Source organism: Sphaerulina musiva, assembly GCF_000320565.1.
Source record: "Sphaerulina musiva SO2202 unplaced genomic scaffold SEPMUscaffold_1, whole genome shotgun sequence".
Classification (NCBI taxonomy): Eukaryota; Fungi; Ascomycota; class Dothideomycetes; order Mycosphaerellales; family Mycosphaerellaceae; genus Sphaerulina; species Sphaerulina musiva.
In genome coordinates, this window is record NW_016017383.1 from 1883020 (window position 1) to 1898924 (window position 15905).

Here is a 15905-nt window from a genome sequence, read left to right on the forward strand (position 1 = left end):
GGGGGGAGCACTAGCGCTATAGGCGGACGTACTGCTGAATTTTCTCTCTTCGTAATCCTTATACCTACACTCCGGGGCGACCATTGGAGTTGTCTACGCTGGTACGCGAACATCGAGGAGAATCGAGGAGAATCTGTAGCTACGCTTGCAAAACAGTTTCGAGAACGGCTGGCTCTACCTTGGTTAGCGTTAGGTTGACCGCAACCTAGGTATACGAGAACATCGTCCTAGATGCCCGCAAGGGGCGCTATATAGGAGATGCGGAGTAGGGTCGGGTAGAGGAGGATGCGGAAGAACCCTATAAGATGTAAGGCAGCGCGGTATAGAGAGAAAGATAGAGATGCCGCGCGTACTAGAGACCAGCTACTGCACCGACCGAGCAAATGTCGTGAAAGTCGCCGCTATGCGCGCTACGTCCGGGCGTCAATTCCTCCTGAGACCGAACCGTAGTTGTGCTCTCTATGCAGCTTCTCGCCGAAAGCGAGCCTTGGCTACACGAGGTCTCTTGCCTTCTGGATACACCGCTCGCGACCTTGTACGTAATGTCCTCGTCCCCTCGCGGCGTCTACTATTATCTTACAGGGTGTCTACGAGGCAGACAAGCGACACGAATCGTCTATTCGATCGCAACAAGAGTTCGAGGCAGATGTCCGACCTGTTCGATTGTTATGCTTCTAGCTATCCGCTGTCTCAGAGCGCCTTTGAGCTGGAAATCATCCGAGGGCGTGTAAGGAGTCTCGGCGTTCCGGGGACTTAGGCATCCAACTGAGGAATCGTATTAGGTGCAGAACTGTCAAAAAGGCGCTTCCTTGTGTTTCTAGCGTAAGAAAACGGAGGGCGACTGATTCTGATCGGAAGTTACAGACAGCCAACGCCGCGAAGAGCTGGATGGCATCGTAATATAGGTCGTCTCCCTAGCCGAGGTTGACGAGTGCGAAGGCGTAGAAGGCAAAAATCATGCCAGGTCTCTCTTTCCAGCCAAACTCGTCGAACGGTAAGCGGAAACGTAGGAGAACATCTGGATGTGTCGCAAGGAGGATCTTTCCAGTGCTGATGCTCGTAAATCGTCGCCCTTTCCTACGCATCGTAATTGATAAAGCGGCCGCATTCGCTTTTCCTCTTGCGACCAAAATCGCGTGGACATGAGAGGAGGCCCAGATGTAGCGGCCGAGCGATACAGTTCGGTCTTCCATCTCTTATTATGCCCGTAATTTCCCTTAGACTATTCCTCCTCTAGTAGCTAACAAACCTCCAAACCAACAGTCTATATTGTCCTTGACCTAGAAAATCCTGACCGCACTACACTATTATTGCCAACGCTTTTAACGATCGAGGGTGAACGGGGTTCCTCGTAGCCTAACATTGCTCGATTAGCCGTTCGATTCATAAGCCAGTCCAATAATAAGTGATAAGGATAGGCGAGCCTTCTCAGCAGGCAGAGATTGAATTGGATACCGCCGCACCGGTCTGTTAAATAGTAAGATAACTATTAATGATCGTTGCTGTAAGTGACCAGGTTGTAGCACTATAGGGTAGTAGGTCTAGTCCTTGATACCTTAGCTACTAGTCTGTCATGTGCATAAGCCTGTCTCGAAGCAGACATTATTGAAGCATGTATTTGCCTGCTCTGTATAAACGAAGAAGGGGAGCATTGGGTTAAGTTAGAGCGGTTCCAAAAGGATGTCGAAGAAGAGTTGGAAGAGCCGCCGGAAAGGGAGTACCTCCAATGCTAAGAGAGGCGGACAACACTATATAAAGGCATTTGCCTAATGCGGGCATGGTTACTATTGGTGCAGTTAGTGAGAACCGACCGGCGTGTTGGTTGGTGGCAGTGTGAAGGCATGCATCTGACCGGTTACCTAACCAACAAGAGTAGGTACTGAGCTGAACCTAAGCCTGCGTCACGCAGTCGTCAAATCGAAGAACCAGTTCTAGTCTGTCAGGCTGTAAATACCAACAGTATAGATCTCTCGATAAGACAAGTAGAACCGAATTGAACCGTCCTTGGATCTTTACAGCTAGCGAATGGCGATTGATCGATCAGACAATGCAAATCTTAAATAAGGTAGGTAGACATGGAGTCGAATAACGCTTCTCCATTTACGCAAGACTTCCATTTCTGCTGCGCTTGCCCACTAGGTACATAGTCAGCGTGTAGCCCGCGTTGCCAAGTACTCTGCTTGCCTTTTGCTGCTGCTGCTGCCGATTAGTCTCCTTTTCATCCTACGTAGTGAGATATAGCTGAAGTGATATACAACCCTATCCCTAGGGCAGGGCGTAGTACTGATTGCTTATATCCAGTTGCGCTTTTCTTCGAAGAATTCCCATCCGTGCTCGCTCTCTCTCTCCGCTTTCTTGTAGACTGTTTTCGAGGTTGGCGGCGTTGATGATGGAAAAGTGAATGATAAGGAATGAATGTGTTGAGAGTGTTATAACAAAGAACGCAGTCAACAGTGTGAGGTGAAGTAGAAATCCCACCCATGACTGCTGAGTAAGCAGCCATGTGGAGGTTGATGCCTCAGGCGAACAGATTTTATCAGGGATGAAGAATTCAACAAGACACTTGTTGACCATTACAATGACACTCACACTGACAGGAAAGAAGACCTCCTATTTAGCACACTCCCTGTTGTGTATCATCATCATTATCCTCATCAAACTATTCGTGAATCGACCGATGGTTCTCCCGTCTTTCTTCGCCGTGCAACAATTCTCTGCATGCACGCACATTTGCATGCCAGCACAATACACATTTTTCTAATGTCCTCTCTATAGGTTCTCCGGAGGCCATTCCGACTCTGACTTCACTCGTTGTCCTACGTGGTAGTCATCAATACGCTCATCGCCAAGCCTCTGTCACTTATTGATTTTCTAAGCGAAGTGACGCCAGCGTTTGGGTCGGCATAGTTACATCTAGCACTCAAGAATGTGTGGAATGGCAACTTTTCATGCTGATCACGAGCCTAGACGTTCGCTAAATGGCCTGGATACGGAACGTCGTACTACGCAGGGTCGATCAAGATAGGTTCAATTGATCTTGTCCAAAGTCGTTACCATACTCTTCGGGGATCAAGACAGGCTTCGCTAATTACCTGGTACATATCAGTGTGGTGAGCCTTTATGGTCTACCAGACAACATCTACTAACCGTATGCTTCAAGATCCAGCTAGCGGTCGTCAACCGTACCGTCGGCCACGTCCGTAGGAGCGGTAAAGGCATCGAGCTCCTCGAAAGGATTGAACGACAACGTGCGGTACCCTCTATCGACCGAGGACATCCACCGCAAGAGGTGCGCCGTGTTATTGGTAGGACAGTACCTCGTCAAGCTGTATGCCAGCACCGTAACGCAAGTATGAGTGAAAGCCAACAGAAGTAGAGCACTATGCCATCCGCAAAGACGACTGTGGCGGAGCGGCTTGCCTGGCAACAGCAGTTCTTTCTCTACATCGTTGGAGTGGGCTTCATCCTCAGGGCGAAGCATGCCACTAGTGGCAGAAGGCCGGAAAGACATGATTGCTATGCAGTCGCTCTCGGACAATCGACTTCGAGCTTTGGGCAAACGCGCTGGGCTTGCGGAGGAGGCATCTGGTACTATCCGTTGGAGAAGAGTTGTAATGGCTCAGGTGCACAAATGGGGGCCACATGCTCCTCGAACCATGCCAAGCGTTTGAGAGCTCTGCGGCTTGCTTACTGCCCGCAATCGCCGGCCCATTATGATGGCAAGGCATCAGTTGTTCTTCGTGCATTTCGTGCTAAACATTAGCGGTGACATGGCTATGTATGCTGCATGCCGGGTCGTACGAACGCGCGGCGAAAAGAGAGAAGATGTTCATCAGGCCCAAAGCATCATAAGCATGTCCCAGGATGAGTCGACCGATCACAGGATGGGCGGTTTCACGTTGGCATTATCCATGTGCGGGGCGAGCTACGGTCCTTAGCGACAAATAAACATTCGATCGTCTGGAAGTGTGGAGAAGGCAGAATGCGTTAAGAAACAAATGACATTATTCTGCAGTGGTTTGCCCTTAGGCGCAGGGCGCAGTCACGTGCATCCGGGAGTGAGTGAGTGCACTACGGGCTCCAATGCATGTGACAGACACCGGCCCGCAGTAACCCCAGCCCGTCGCTAGAAGCGGGAATTCGGCTGACACGGCAGGTGAAAGAAAGCACTAAATTCGCAAGGAGGTTGTTGTTTTGCCGTACATACTGTACCTCTCACCTCCTACCTCCTACCTCCTATTGGTACGCCCCGGAATAACGACCTCCGCGCTACGCACATATCTTTCCTACCGGACCCGGCGGCCCCGCCCACATCGGCTGGTGCATCTAGCAAGACTAGCATGATCTACCTCCTAGCATGATCTAAGCTTACCTTGGCATTCTACGTACGCTCAAGCTACTTGGACCTCCACCATAGATGTGACCATACCGGTACACGAGGCACACTGCAGTCTACACTACGGCCTAGTGGATGTGACCACAGACATGCACACTGTAAGGATGATCTATCAAAATCTGACGCCGAAAGTGAAGTGACGAGCATCTTCCCTGCTGGTAGCCTCTTGGACGACATGCCAAAAAACCTCACTTGTGCACGGCTGTCAGGCTCGGTAGCCGGTGCTTCGAGCTGAGCACGCTGTGAACGGCGTCTTGCCCGGCCTATTGCAGTGGAATGCCAGTACTGCTGCACGCCCCAGCCACGAGTTCGCCATACCACGATCAGCACCTCCGTAAACTGCCAGAGCATGCCACTTTTCACGTTTCTGTCAAGGGAACCGCGATACAACAATATGCCGAATAACGTCGAGACCAAGGGATACACGTACAGCCAACTCGGCGACAGCCATGACGAGTCCAGTTCGTCCCACGGGCTGGTTCCAAGCAGCACGCAAAGACGGAACTTCCATTATCTATGGACCGTATTGACGGTCATCAACACGCTCGTTCTCGGGACCAATCTCATGCTACTATGGCAAAGGCACAGCATCTCCAATCCACAGCAGCAAGTGGAAGAGCCATTGGGTAACACATGTGTCCACTTGTTTCGCCTCTCCAGCATCCGCTGACAACAAACAACAGCCCCCTTCATGTCGAGTATCGATCGGACGCTACACAAGAAGACATTCAATGCTTTCGAATATAATGTCACCAAATACACGGCGAGAACTTCGGATGTAGGCGATGAAGTGGAGAAGAATTGGGTCGATTTGGGCATCTATGGTGAGAACAAATCAACTCATACATGGACCTCCAAAAACGAAGCATTCGAGGACTAACACCATCATCATCAGGAGCACCGATCGTGATTCCCATGGACGAAGTCGAGTACTTCGACATCTCATCCGACCATGTTCGGCTCGATCCCCAAACAAACCCCACGGCACCGTACGCGGGCGTCAGCGGCAAAATCCAAGCGCAGCATTATCTCCACTGCGTCAATCTTCTTCGACAAGGTCTCTGGTACAACAGAGACTACTACCGCGCGCAACGACATCCCTCGTGGAACGAGGCGCAAGATGTGCTCTATGGAGAGTACACGCTGTCGGAAATTCACACGGCGCATTGCATCGACCAGCTGCGACAGCTGATTATGTGCGAAGCGGATATGAGTGTTGTGCCCTTTCTCGAAGGCAAAGAGGGTATGTCGTTCTTGGACTTTGAGCGTCCCAAGCAGTGTAGGAGTTGGCAGTCGTTTTTGAAGTGGCATCGGGAACGGGCGTGGGAGGGTGGCAGAATTAGTGAGGAGAGAAATATCCCCGGGCATGAGATTCCTTTCTTTAGTTGGTCGGGTCATTGAGGTGGTGACAATTACAACAACGAGGACAAGCGATGATATACGATGTGTGTTGAGAGAGTGGTTCATCAATGAATGTAGTTTATCAAATGAAATGAAATGATTCGTGATCGTCATTCTTGGCGTCTTGTTATATCCTCTCTGTTTGTTACCTACCTACAGGTACCTATCTTGCAGACTTCCCGGCTGGAATTGTGAAACCCCGACGTATCTCCGCTGCGACGTACCCTTCAAAATTTCGCGCCTTGGTAGCAAGTCGATAGATGAGCCACACACGTTATACGCTCGATAATAATTGAAACGACCTAAGAAAGCAGACTCTCAATCGCAAGAAAATGGGGAGAAGACAAAAATCGGGATTCTATGTTCATTTGCAAAGGAAGAAAATATGACTGTAGTACTTGAACATATATATACTCCACTATACCACTATTCCCCCCTCCCTCCCTCTCATTCATTCATTCAAACCCGATGATCATCAATCCACTGAGTAATCTGATCAAAATCTCGACACGTATGCGGAGTATATGGTTTCACCATCAAATGACCACCTCCCATATCACCCGTCCACATGGGGGTCAAATCCGCATTACATTGAATGTACTGACGAAGATAATCGACGCAATGTTCTAGAAAAGGAAAAAAAAAGAAAAAAAAAGTTAGCTCTCTAATCTGGGGAAAACAACAAACGAAAAGATTGATGGAGGAAGTAAAAAAAAATACGTACCAAGATGAAGTTCGGTTTCTTCTGGTGAGACTAAAACGACGTAGGTTTCTCGATAGAGGCCCCAGCGTATCATGTTCTGTTTTTTTTGTGTGCATAGTGAGTGATTTTGTTTTCTGAAAGTGGCGGGGGATTGTTAATTCTTATGGGGGATGACATACGAGGCAGTGAAGACCATGAAAGACTTCCAATCCCACGAGAAGTTTTTCGCCGTTGTCGTATTCGATCGTTTGTCCTCGAGCTGGTTCTGCAACGGGTGATGTGACGGAGAGATTGAATCCGGAGTCTGATTGAAAAAGCGTAAACTTGTCAGCTTGGAAGTTCTCTTCTTCCCGTTGGAGAACGGTGGTAGGTGCTTACATGAGAGAAGTTCGTCCCACGCTCGATCGACCTCATACCGAGGTTTCGAGGCATATCGATCGTCTTCCCATGGAATTTCCAGTCGGGAACGATCTTCAGCGATGACAATGGGGTTGGAATATTTCTGTTCCTTGAAACCAATGATATCTCCCAGGTTCCCTGCAGGAATGTCAGAATGGGACGAATTCTACGATCAACAACTTTTTCTTTTCTTCCTGGGATTCCATCCTTCTTACCATAGTCTGTAGGGAACCCTCGTTGACAAATCTGCTGGCGAGAAAGACGCCACTGCTGGTAGATCAGAGCAAGCGCTAGAACTGTTGTGATGAAGAGGTGGATGGATCTTCCTATGGACCAAGAACTGTGCTTTCGGCGTCGATAGTCCAGATGCTCTTCTTCATCGCCGTCATGTTGTTTTTGTTCATCGTTGAGGAGCTCGTCGTACACTTTGCTTTCCATACCTTCCATCTTGTGACTGTAGACAAAAAGGCAAAGACTCGAGACTTTCCTGGTAGGTGGGTGGGCGGGCGGAGGGTGCCAGTTTCTCGAGGGGGCTTCCAGCGAGAGAGAGGGGGGGGAGAACAAGCTCCGGTATTCGTGCGAGATCTCTTCTTTGCTCTGTAGCTCGATGCCCGGCTGTTGGGGAAAAAACTCGGGCAGATTCATTAGCTGCCTCGCGTAACATACAGAGTACTTTAGCATGGCGGCTGGCTTGTCAACAGTCCTTGACCTTCCGACTCTAGTGCGAAGTCTCGCCAGGCAAGAAGTATCGATGACTCGATGCGAACGATTCCCTAGTCAAGCGTCGTTTCGACAGGTTCCAGGTTAGTATCATCCATCCTACCTAGCGTTGTTGTGGAGGGTCACACGGGGAGGGGGAACTTGGCGTTTTCCTTTCAAGTCTAGTCGAAGCTGATCGAAACGACATAAAAGGGGAGCTGAGATCTCATCCGTCCGTCAGTCACATCAGTTAGACAGTCACAAGTCTTTCGATCCTACTCTTGCCTCTCGACGAGACCAACAAACATCCTTCCTTTTCGGACCATCAATCATCAATCATGAAGCACCAGACAGCTCTCGCCATCATGGCTTACATCGCCACTCAAGCCGTCGAAGCGGTAAGCATCTGTCTCTCCCTCTCTCTCTCCCTCTCTCATCCGTAGACGAAAAAGCCCGTACTGATCCTTGCAGGCTCCCGTGGCACCTGATGCTGCAGCACAATTCAAGCGAGCCGACGATTTCCCATGGAACCAAGGTAATGTTGTCTCCCAGCTCGGCGAGCCGTACAAAGTCGAATTCCACCACCGTATGAGGTGCATGCCGTAGCATCGTGAACTTCAGTCCTGCTGACTACTATACAGGACGCTTAGCCCGAAGCTTGGCCGCACGGGATCCCCAAACCATTGGAGCTCCATATGCCTACTACGACAGCACCAAGCGTGAGGCTCAGACCATTGGTGCACCGTACGCCTACTACGACAGCACCAAGCGTGATGCGGAGGCGGAGGCTCAAACCATTGGTGCACCATACGCCTACTACGACAGCACTAAGCGTGACGCAGAGGCAGAGGCTCAGACCATTGGAGCTCCATATGCCTACTATGACAGCACCAAGCGTGAGGCTCAAACCATTGGTGCACCATATGCCTACTACGACAGCACCAAGCGTGATGCTCAGACCATTGGAGCACCATACGCCTACTACGACAGCACTAAGCGTGACGCTGAGGCGGAGCCCCAGACCATTGGAGCTCCATATGCCTACTACGACAGCACCAAGCGTGACGCAGAGGCCGAGGCTCAGACGATTGGAGCTCCATATGCTTATTACGACAGCACTAAGCGTGAGGCTCAGACGATCGGCGCACCATACGCCTACTACGACAGCACCAAGCGTGATGCCGAAGCAGAGGCGGAGCCTCAAACGATTGGCGCGCCATACGCCTACTACGACAGCACCAAGCGTGATGCCGATGCAGAGGCGGAGCCACAGACGATTGGTGCACCATACGCCTACTACGACAGCACCAAGCGCGAGGCTCAGACGATCGGTGCACCATACGCCTACTACGACAGCACCAAGCGTGACGCAGAGGCAGAGGCGGAGCCTCAGACGATTGGCGCGCCATACGCCTACTACGACAGCACCAAGCGTGACGCAGAGGCAGAGGCAGAGCCACAGACGATTGGTGCACCATACGCCTACTATGACAGCACCAAGCGTAGCTTCACAGCTTAGACTCGGGGCATTTTGGCCACAGCTCTACGGGTGTGACCCCATGGTAGCTCCTAAGCGCAACAACAACAAGCAGTTAGCGGTGTCATGAAGAAGCAAAACAACAAGAAGAAGATGAAGCCGAAAAGGTCTACCGAGGAGTGCGAAGTGGAGCCTACGGACTAGCATTTGTTGTTGCGCTACGGGAAAAGGTGGAGGATGTGATATGTATGGCAAGGCAACGACCGGGTTTCTCATTTTACGCCAAAGAAATGGGTCTCTTGTGATCGTTTTGATTGATTGTTTTTGTCGTTCTTGTCGTTTGTTTGTTTCTTTACCTATGCGAGTTATACCGAATGAATGAATGAATGAAGTTGTTCGTCAATGTCAAGCTTCTTACACGACCACCCAACCTTGTCCTACCTGCCTGCCTGCTTGCGTGGCTGCCTCGTGCGTCAAGCTTTTTCCATATGGTTGTCTGCAAGGGAGGGAGAGCGAGGGGGGGCTAGACACAACATGAAACACACGGCTTCAATATGACATGTGTAAGAAGAGAGAGAGAGAGAGAGGAGCAGAGGTCAAATTCGGAAAAACTTCGCAGCAAAAGGTGAGAGGTGAGGTCGATATTGTCAGCGAAAAAAGAGATCTCCGCACTTCGCACGTAAACTCATACTAGTATGAAACTCTAAATTTGACACTTGATCGGGCTTAGTGCCATCGGCGAGCCGGTCCTCGATCCGTTTGTCTCGTCTCGTCTCGTCACGTCACGCGTCGCGTACTGTACCTCCCTAGGTACATACCTGGCCCCGGGACCCCGGTCGGGAGTCCGCGCCGTTGCGTCGTACGCCGTTTGCTAGCGTCTTGAAGAAGAAAGAAGTGTGGAAGAAAGGAAAAACATCAAGATCGGTGATCGAAAAAGGCGGCCCGAAAATGGGAATCGCGATAGATTAAAAAAACTGTTTGCAGAAAAGGGACGGTTCGGTATACCGGTAGAATTTCGTAGTGAAGAATGGATTGATTACTGGAACAAAACCAACACAAAAACAATTCCTCTATTGGACTTTTATTGGACAGACTTTTTTTGCTACCAACTACATACAATATGGAATCTGCGGCTACTTTCTAAGCGAAAAGGGTCCGGTTTTCTTCAGTGGAGGGCGCTAGTTTCTCAAGGACTACATGTATATATACAACCTAGTTACAATATACGGCTAAGAAGTGCTAGCTACACTGCTACAGCAGCTAGGTATTTGATTTTTGCTAGGATATCCTTATACTACCTAGGTAGCGTCAAGTAGACGTTCTAGTGTATAGAGGGCAATAGGGTCTTGGGAAGTGAAAGTTGGAGCTCGAATTCGCTAGGAAGATGTCCTCTTTTTTGTTAGGTACCTTAGGTACTCGTATACTTTGAAGAGATTCATTCTCGTTTTGCTCGTTCCTCGCTCCGATTAGAGTACTTGCATCCCCTTACTCTACTTGTAGAGCTTACCTTACCCTCCTTTGCTTTCAAAAAAATAAAGTATCGCCAAGAGTATTTGGAGCCTTAGTCCTTCCGAAGTTGTAGAGAAAGAAGAATTGCTTGTACCTACTATACAATATTGTATAGCCGCATTAGCCCGTAAAAAAGAAAGAAGAAAAAGAAACTTGTAGAAAGAAGAAAAAAGGACGGCGAATAATTTTTTCTTTCTACTTTTCGTTTCCACCGATTCGTTTTCTACCGATTCGTTACAATAAGCTTATTCTTACCTACCTACCTAGGTAGGCATGTCTCGTGTCAAAGCTTGAAAATCGACTTAGTCTTTTATATATAACATTTTCCAATCCTGTCCTGCAGCCAAGACCTACAACCTAAAACTAGGTAGACTACTAGGTATGTACCTACCTCTAGACTACATATAGCTAAGGTAAGCAAAGCTAACCTATAGACCGAATCCACACGTACTAGGACAAGACAAGAATATGCGATAGATGCAAGGTCCGATCGGAAGGACCTCTACCGAGATTTTTTTGTCTGGAACGAAAGATTAGCGATATCGCAAAATGTTGTAGAACTTGTGCATACCTTACATACACCTAAGTGGAGACTCCTGTTTGCAAAAAGTCCGGCGGATACCTTTGGTTGCACATGTGGTTGTTTTGTACAAAAGCCAATTGGAGAGCAACTACTCGATTTCGTATAGCGTGAGGCCCCGCTGAGCGACGGGAGCGAACGTGCATATGTCGTCGCTCCCTAGGTACCTGTAGTGTATTCCATACTAGTCATACAAGCAGGTTCAGTTGATGATGATGATGATGATGATGATGACGACGACGACGACGACGATGATGATGATGACAATGATGTACAAAGGAAGAAATTCTCTCGCGTTACCCTCTCAGGTATACCCATACCCTACCCTACCTCTCTCTCTCTGACATACATAGTACCTAACCATCCACCTCGTATCTGCGTCAAAGCAATATCTATCACGCGCCGCGCAGTGGGGCATTGTCTTGGCTGATTCAAACAAGAAAAAACGACACGGCTACTGGAAGGTCGGGTTGTATTAGGGTGTGATGTTTGTGATATCTCTGTGTCGCTCTGTGGAGTACATGTAAGTACCTACCTGGTTCCTCCACTTGTCTTTCCGATGTGGCCCCCTCGTTCTCCATGTGGGGAGAATCGGGTACTTAGGTACAGTACGGTACGGTATATGTACTTGTTGCATGAGACACTACATTATGTCAGCAGCTTTTTGTTACTTGTCTACACTCTACAGGTACCTTACCTACCTCTGGACGTACAGGTCATGTCTTCTACCTCCCTCCTAGGTACCGTTCTAAAACGCTACCCTCCCTCCCACCGGAAACCAGCCTATTTTCCATCGTTCCCCCAACGACATCCATCTCTCTCCCTCTCTCTCGTACATGATACACTCAGCACCCTACAACATACCTCAGGTAGGTACCTAGGTAATACACGACACACCTACATAAACAACCAGAATCCCCCCTCTCTCACCCCTCTTCTGCCAAGCGATACAAACAACCATCATCAAACAAACAGCCATGCCATGTGCTCTGATGTGCATTACCCGATACCTCGGAACCGGAAACTCTTAAATCGTGTTCGGTACTGTACGAGCTTTTATGCAGAAGCCACGAGATGACCAAGGTAGGTCGGGTAGGTACATGTAGCCTGATGTAGGTAGGTACTTGGCTTGGTTCTTTTTTTTTCTTCTTGTCCTTTTGTACCGTACCGTACCGTATCTAGGTACTGAGTCTCTAGTTTACTACTTACTCATTTGGAAGGGCCTGTGGGGTTGAGGTGTTGGTCTTTTTCTTTTTTCTTTTTTTTTGATGGAATGGAATGGCGCTGTTCCGAGACTTGTGCTGGGTGGTATAGTATGGTACAGGTATGGTACGGCTGCTTTCATTCCGCCTACTACTGCATGTATTGGCAGACGGGCTACATGTACTTGAGAATTACCTAGCGCTAGTGGTTGGTTAGCTGCAGATGTTAAGATACCTTATTCAACAGCAGACGTCAAATGTGTTCTTTCATCAAGACTATAACAGAGCAAAAGGTCCCAAAAGTGCATACATACCTACGTGCATCCTGCAACAATCTGCTCCATATCGCATTTTTATACGGTAAAGCATGCATATAGCATCCTGAATGGCCAGCCCTACAACACGACACCCGCAGCAGGCTTGAATTTGTTCCTCGGTAACCCTCGAACTCCCACATCAACCTCAAACAACGCTCCTTGGTACTTTGTGCTCCAAGGATACTTTTCCGGATCTTCCTCCGCCGCCGACGTGATGAACAACGACGTGCCACAGAGCTCCGGACACGTCACACAGCGAGTGGGAACTTCGACTTCCGCCACTACTTCACCTTGGGGATTGACACGCACGACTTTGCCCGTTCCGTAGAGTGCTATCCAGAAATGACCTTCTTCGTCCTGACAGTGTCCATCCGGCTGGCCTCCTTCAATGGGACATTTGAAGAATGTCGTGCCCTGCTCCAGCGAGATTGTGCCCGTCTCGGCGTCATAGGGGAATTGCTGAATTTCAAATGTGGGAGAATCCGTCATGTAGATGGTCTTGTTATCGCGCGTCCAGGACATGCCATTGGGGATTCGGATGTTTTCCTTGATGCGATGGATACTCAGATCGGGATCGAGTCGGAAGATGATGCCTTCATCGGTAATGTCTGCATCGCCGAGAACTGCTGGGTCGTTCATGGCTCCCACGTAAAAACGACCTTTGGTGTCCACGGATCTACATGCCCAATTTCAGCGCCTTGTCATTTAAAAAACGTGGCTTCAAGGTATTGCATGCATGGTATTAACTTACCCATCATTCGATCTCATGCGATCGCAGCGTGATGTGCCCTTTTCTAAATAAAAAAAGACCCCCCGAAAAGGGTAGGGCTTAGCATCTTCCTCATCATCACAGCATCAAACAATCAGGTACTGCAATTGGCACACTCACTTGGCTTTCCACCACCATCATCTTTCTTCTCCGCATCACTCCACATTTCCTTGATGATCCAATGTTTTCCCGTCTCCCTCTCAAAAACTCCATATCCGCTCTTTCCTATTTTCAATCATCAGCATCATCATCATCATCAGTACCTTAACTAATGTACATGTAGCACTCCACCTCCTCCTCCTTCCTCTTCTTCCCCTACCACCCCCACCCCCACCACCACCCCCCAAAAAAGTAAAAAAAGAAAAAAAAAAAACCACCCTCACCTCCAAAAACAAACTTCCCCTCCACACCCTCGACATCCGCCGTCGTGCCAATCGAAAACTCCAAATCAAATTCCCGATGCGAAGCAACTCCCTCATCAAGATCAATCGTATGTAATTTTTTCTTCACAATATCCACGAATCGGAGCGAGTGGTGGGACTTTTCGTAAAAAGGTGCTTCGCCTAACCCGCAGGAAATGTCGAGGTAGGGGTGGGAGATTTTGTATTTCTGGATGGGGGGCATGGTTTTTTTTTCCCTTTTTCTTTCTTTTTTTCTTTATCTTGGGGGGAGAGGAGGAGGATGGGAGTCTGTGTGTGCGTGTGATGGGAGAGTTTGAGCTGTTGCTGCTGCTGCTGCTGTTGTTGTTGTTGTTGGAGATGTCAGCAGGTATAGCAACTTGGGAAGCTGGAGAGGAAGCTGCACGCCTATCTATAGTGGGGTCATACCGTCATCACATCAGTTTTTCCCCTGGCGGCTTTCACTTAAGAGCATACATAGACTACAAGTATGCTCAGCATTGCAGGTGTAGCACAAGATAACAGATTAGATTCGATACCATTTGGTGACATTGACAATATTTCCATCTTCTTATTTCGTTTCTATCACCTATGGCGCGCACCTCATGCAAAAATTTACGTATTTGATAATAATGTTTTACGATTACAGTGGGACTGATATCCATATATACGGTACCTATCAAGCCATCCTCGACCCACATTCAAGCGAACATGTACTTTTTCCCTGTTGTGGTATGCTTGAATGGAGAGACGATTATAGTGTGTTCGTGCGTGCTGCAGTGCAAGGCTCGTCCTCGATGGCTGCTCTTGCAGTACGTCTCATCACCTCGACAAAGGTAGTTGGCAAGCTCCGCATGTCCGTCGCCCAGCCATAGTCGATTATTGTCTGCTCAAAACTGGAAGACAGAGACTTCAGAAGATCGCTGGCATACAACTTTTGCCCGTCGTTGACTTGCAGGAACTCTCGCCATTCTCGCCATACGCACTTCGCCATCGCTCGACATCGAAGTGGGATTGCGGCATCATCTACCATGGAACTGATGATCCGCGACATCTTCGAGAGTTGGCCTTCTGCATCGATCGTGACCACGCGCCCAGCATGGTTGTGTGCGCTGTGCGAAGAGTGCGCTGCGCTGTTTGCCAATCGCTGCGGCATCGACACTGTCCGCGCAGGCTGTGATGGGTCACTTGGAGGCGAGCACACTGCCACTGGACGAACCTCTTCCTTGCGTACGCTATTACACGTAGATTGCGTGTGCTCCGGAAGGCCGTAGAAGACCAGAGGATCTGCGGCGCGATTCCGTAGTGGCATCCGCCTTTGCAGACACCATGGACGAACAGGTTGACGGACTGCAGGCGAAGTGGCAGTGATGGCCGTGACTCCAAACACCAGCGGCAATGGGCAATCCTTGGCGGCATCCTGAATTAAAGCGGCCAGTCGATTGGCCAGCTCTTGTGGATCTGGTCCGAAATTGAATTCTGGTATTTGCGGGGCTGCAGCAGTATGGACAGAATGAGCATCTGAAAATTGCCCAGGTGTAAGAGGTGTTCTGGTACTGGCAGAATCGGACAGATTGGCTTTCTGTCCATAATCTGAACCTCTCGTGCTTCGCTCTAGCCATTTGTGGATGCATTCAGAATAATCATTGTGGTGACCTGGCGGTGTTGCTGCCAAACCGGAGACGCGTTCCTGGTAGATCCTGCAATCTACATCTCGCGCAGGAGCATGCTCACTGGCTTGTAATCCATGGTGTAAGAGGTGAGCAGCCTTTGACATGAGTCGAGGTTTTTTCTTCCGGCTAGGTAGGGGCAGTAGATGTATGGGCTGAGGCGAAACGAGTTCTTGTCGGCCGTCCTGATAGATACAACTGGGCCGCGAAGCAATGACATCCATCATGAGATCTCGCGAAGGGCAGTATTATCTCTAGCAGAGACCGGTCCGTGATTTCCTGTGTTCAACAGACACGTATACCAACACAGCGGAGTGACTGCGAGACGTTCTTGTCGTATTTGATGGACCAGGAAAGACGGGGGGGGGGGGGGGGGGGGGGGGGA

At 49.3% G+C, this 15905-nt stretch overlaps 5 protein-coding genes across 5 annotated transcripts; 2 read left to right on the forward strand and 3 right to left on the reverse strand.

The window, feature by feature from the left end:
* Positions 1–3382: 3382 nt before the first annotated feature.
* SEPMUDRAFT_112848 (uncharacterized protein) lies at positions 3383–3763 on the forward strand (the record flags this gene model as incomplete). Its single annotated transcript, XM_016901000.1, has 1 exon — positions 3383–3763. One exon carries the CDS (start codon positions 3383–3385, stop codon positions 3761–3763), a length of 381 nt encoding a protein of 126 aa, XP_016764944.1.
* A 993-nt stretch (positions 3764–4756) lies between these two features.
* SEPMUDRAFT_76407 (uncharacterized protein) lies at positions 4757–5819 on the forward strand. The gene is made up of 3 exons (XM_016910139.1): positions 4757–5022; positions 5080–5220; positions 5292–5819. The coding sequence occupies exons 1-3, from the start codon at positions 4791–4793 to the stop codon at positions 5795–5797; spliced, it is 879 nt and encodes a 292-aa protein (XP_016764945.1). The 5' UTR covers positions 4757–4790; the 3' UTR covers positions 5798–5819.
* A 443-nt stretch (positions 5820–6262) lies between these two features.
* Positions 6263–7133, reverse strand: SEPMUDRAFT_28993 (uncharacterized protein; the record flags this gene model as incomplete). Its single annotated transcript, XM_016908447.1, has 5 exons — positions 6263–6423; positions 6522–6597; positions 6680–6804; positions 6879–7037; positions 7115–7133. Coding segments are annotated over 5 exons (540 nt in total), but the record flags the coding sequence as incomplete, so codon positions are not given.
* Positions 7134–12469: 5336 nt separating this feature from the next.
* Positions 12470–14076, reverse strand: SEPMUDRAFT_76410 (anterior fat body protein; the record flags this gene model as incomplete). The annotated part of the gene is made up of 5 exons (XM_016910140.1): positions 12470–12568; positions 12681–13359; positions 13435–13477; positions 13573–13677; positions 13836–14076. The coding sequence occupies 4 exons, from the start codon at positions 14074–14076 to the stop codon at positions 12762–12764; spliced, it is 987 nt and encodes a 328-aa protein (XP_016764947.1). The 3' UTR covers positions 12470–12568; positions 12681–12761.
* Positions 14077–14428: 352 nt separating this feature from the next.
* Positions 14429–15848, reverse strand: SEPMUDRAFT_145967 (uncharacterized protein). Its single transcript, XM_016903374.1, has one exon. It carries the CDS (start codon positions 15745–15747, stop codon positions 14605–14607), a length of 1143 nt encoding a protein of 380 aa, XP_016764948.1. The 5' UTR covers positions 15748–15848; the 3' UTR covers positions 14429–14604.
* Between the last annotated feature and the right edge of the window lie 57 nt (positions 15849–15905).

Bases quoted from the DNA above. Each gene is read 5' to 3' on its own strand.
- SEPMUDRAFT_76407 (XM_016910139.1), top strand. From the start codon at position 4,791: ATGCCGAATAACGTCGAGACCAAGGGATACACGTACAGCCAACTCGGC. The intron at 5,023-5,079 runs GTAACACATGTG...AACAAACAACAG, and splicing joins GCAAGTGGAAGAGCCATTGG to CCCCCTTCATGTCGAGTATC. The intron at 5,221-5,291 runs GTGAGAACAAAT...CATCATCATCAG, and splicing joins GGTCGATTTGGGCATCTATG to GAGCACCGATCGTGATTCCC.
- SEPMUDRAFT_145967 (XM_016903374.1), bottom strand. From the start codon at position 15,747: ATGATGGATGTCATTGCTTCGCGGCCCAGTTGTATCTATCAGGACGGC.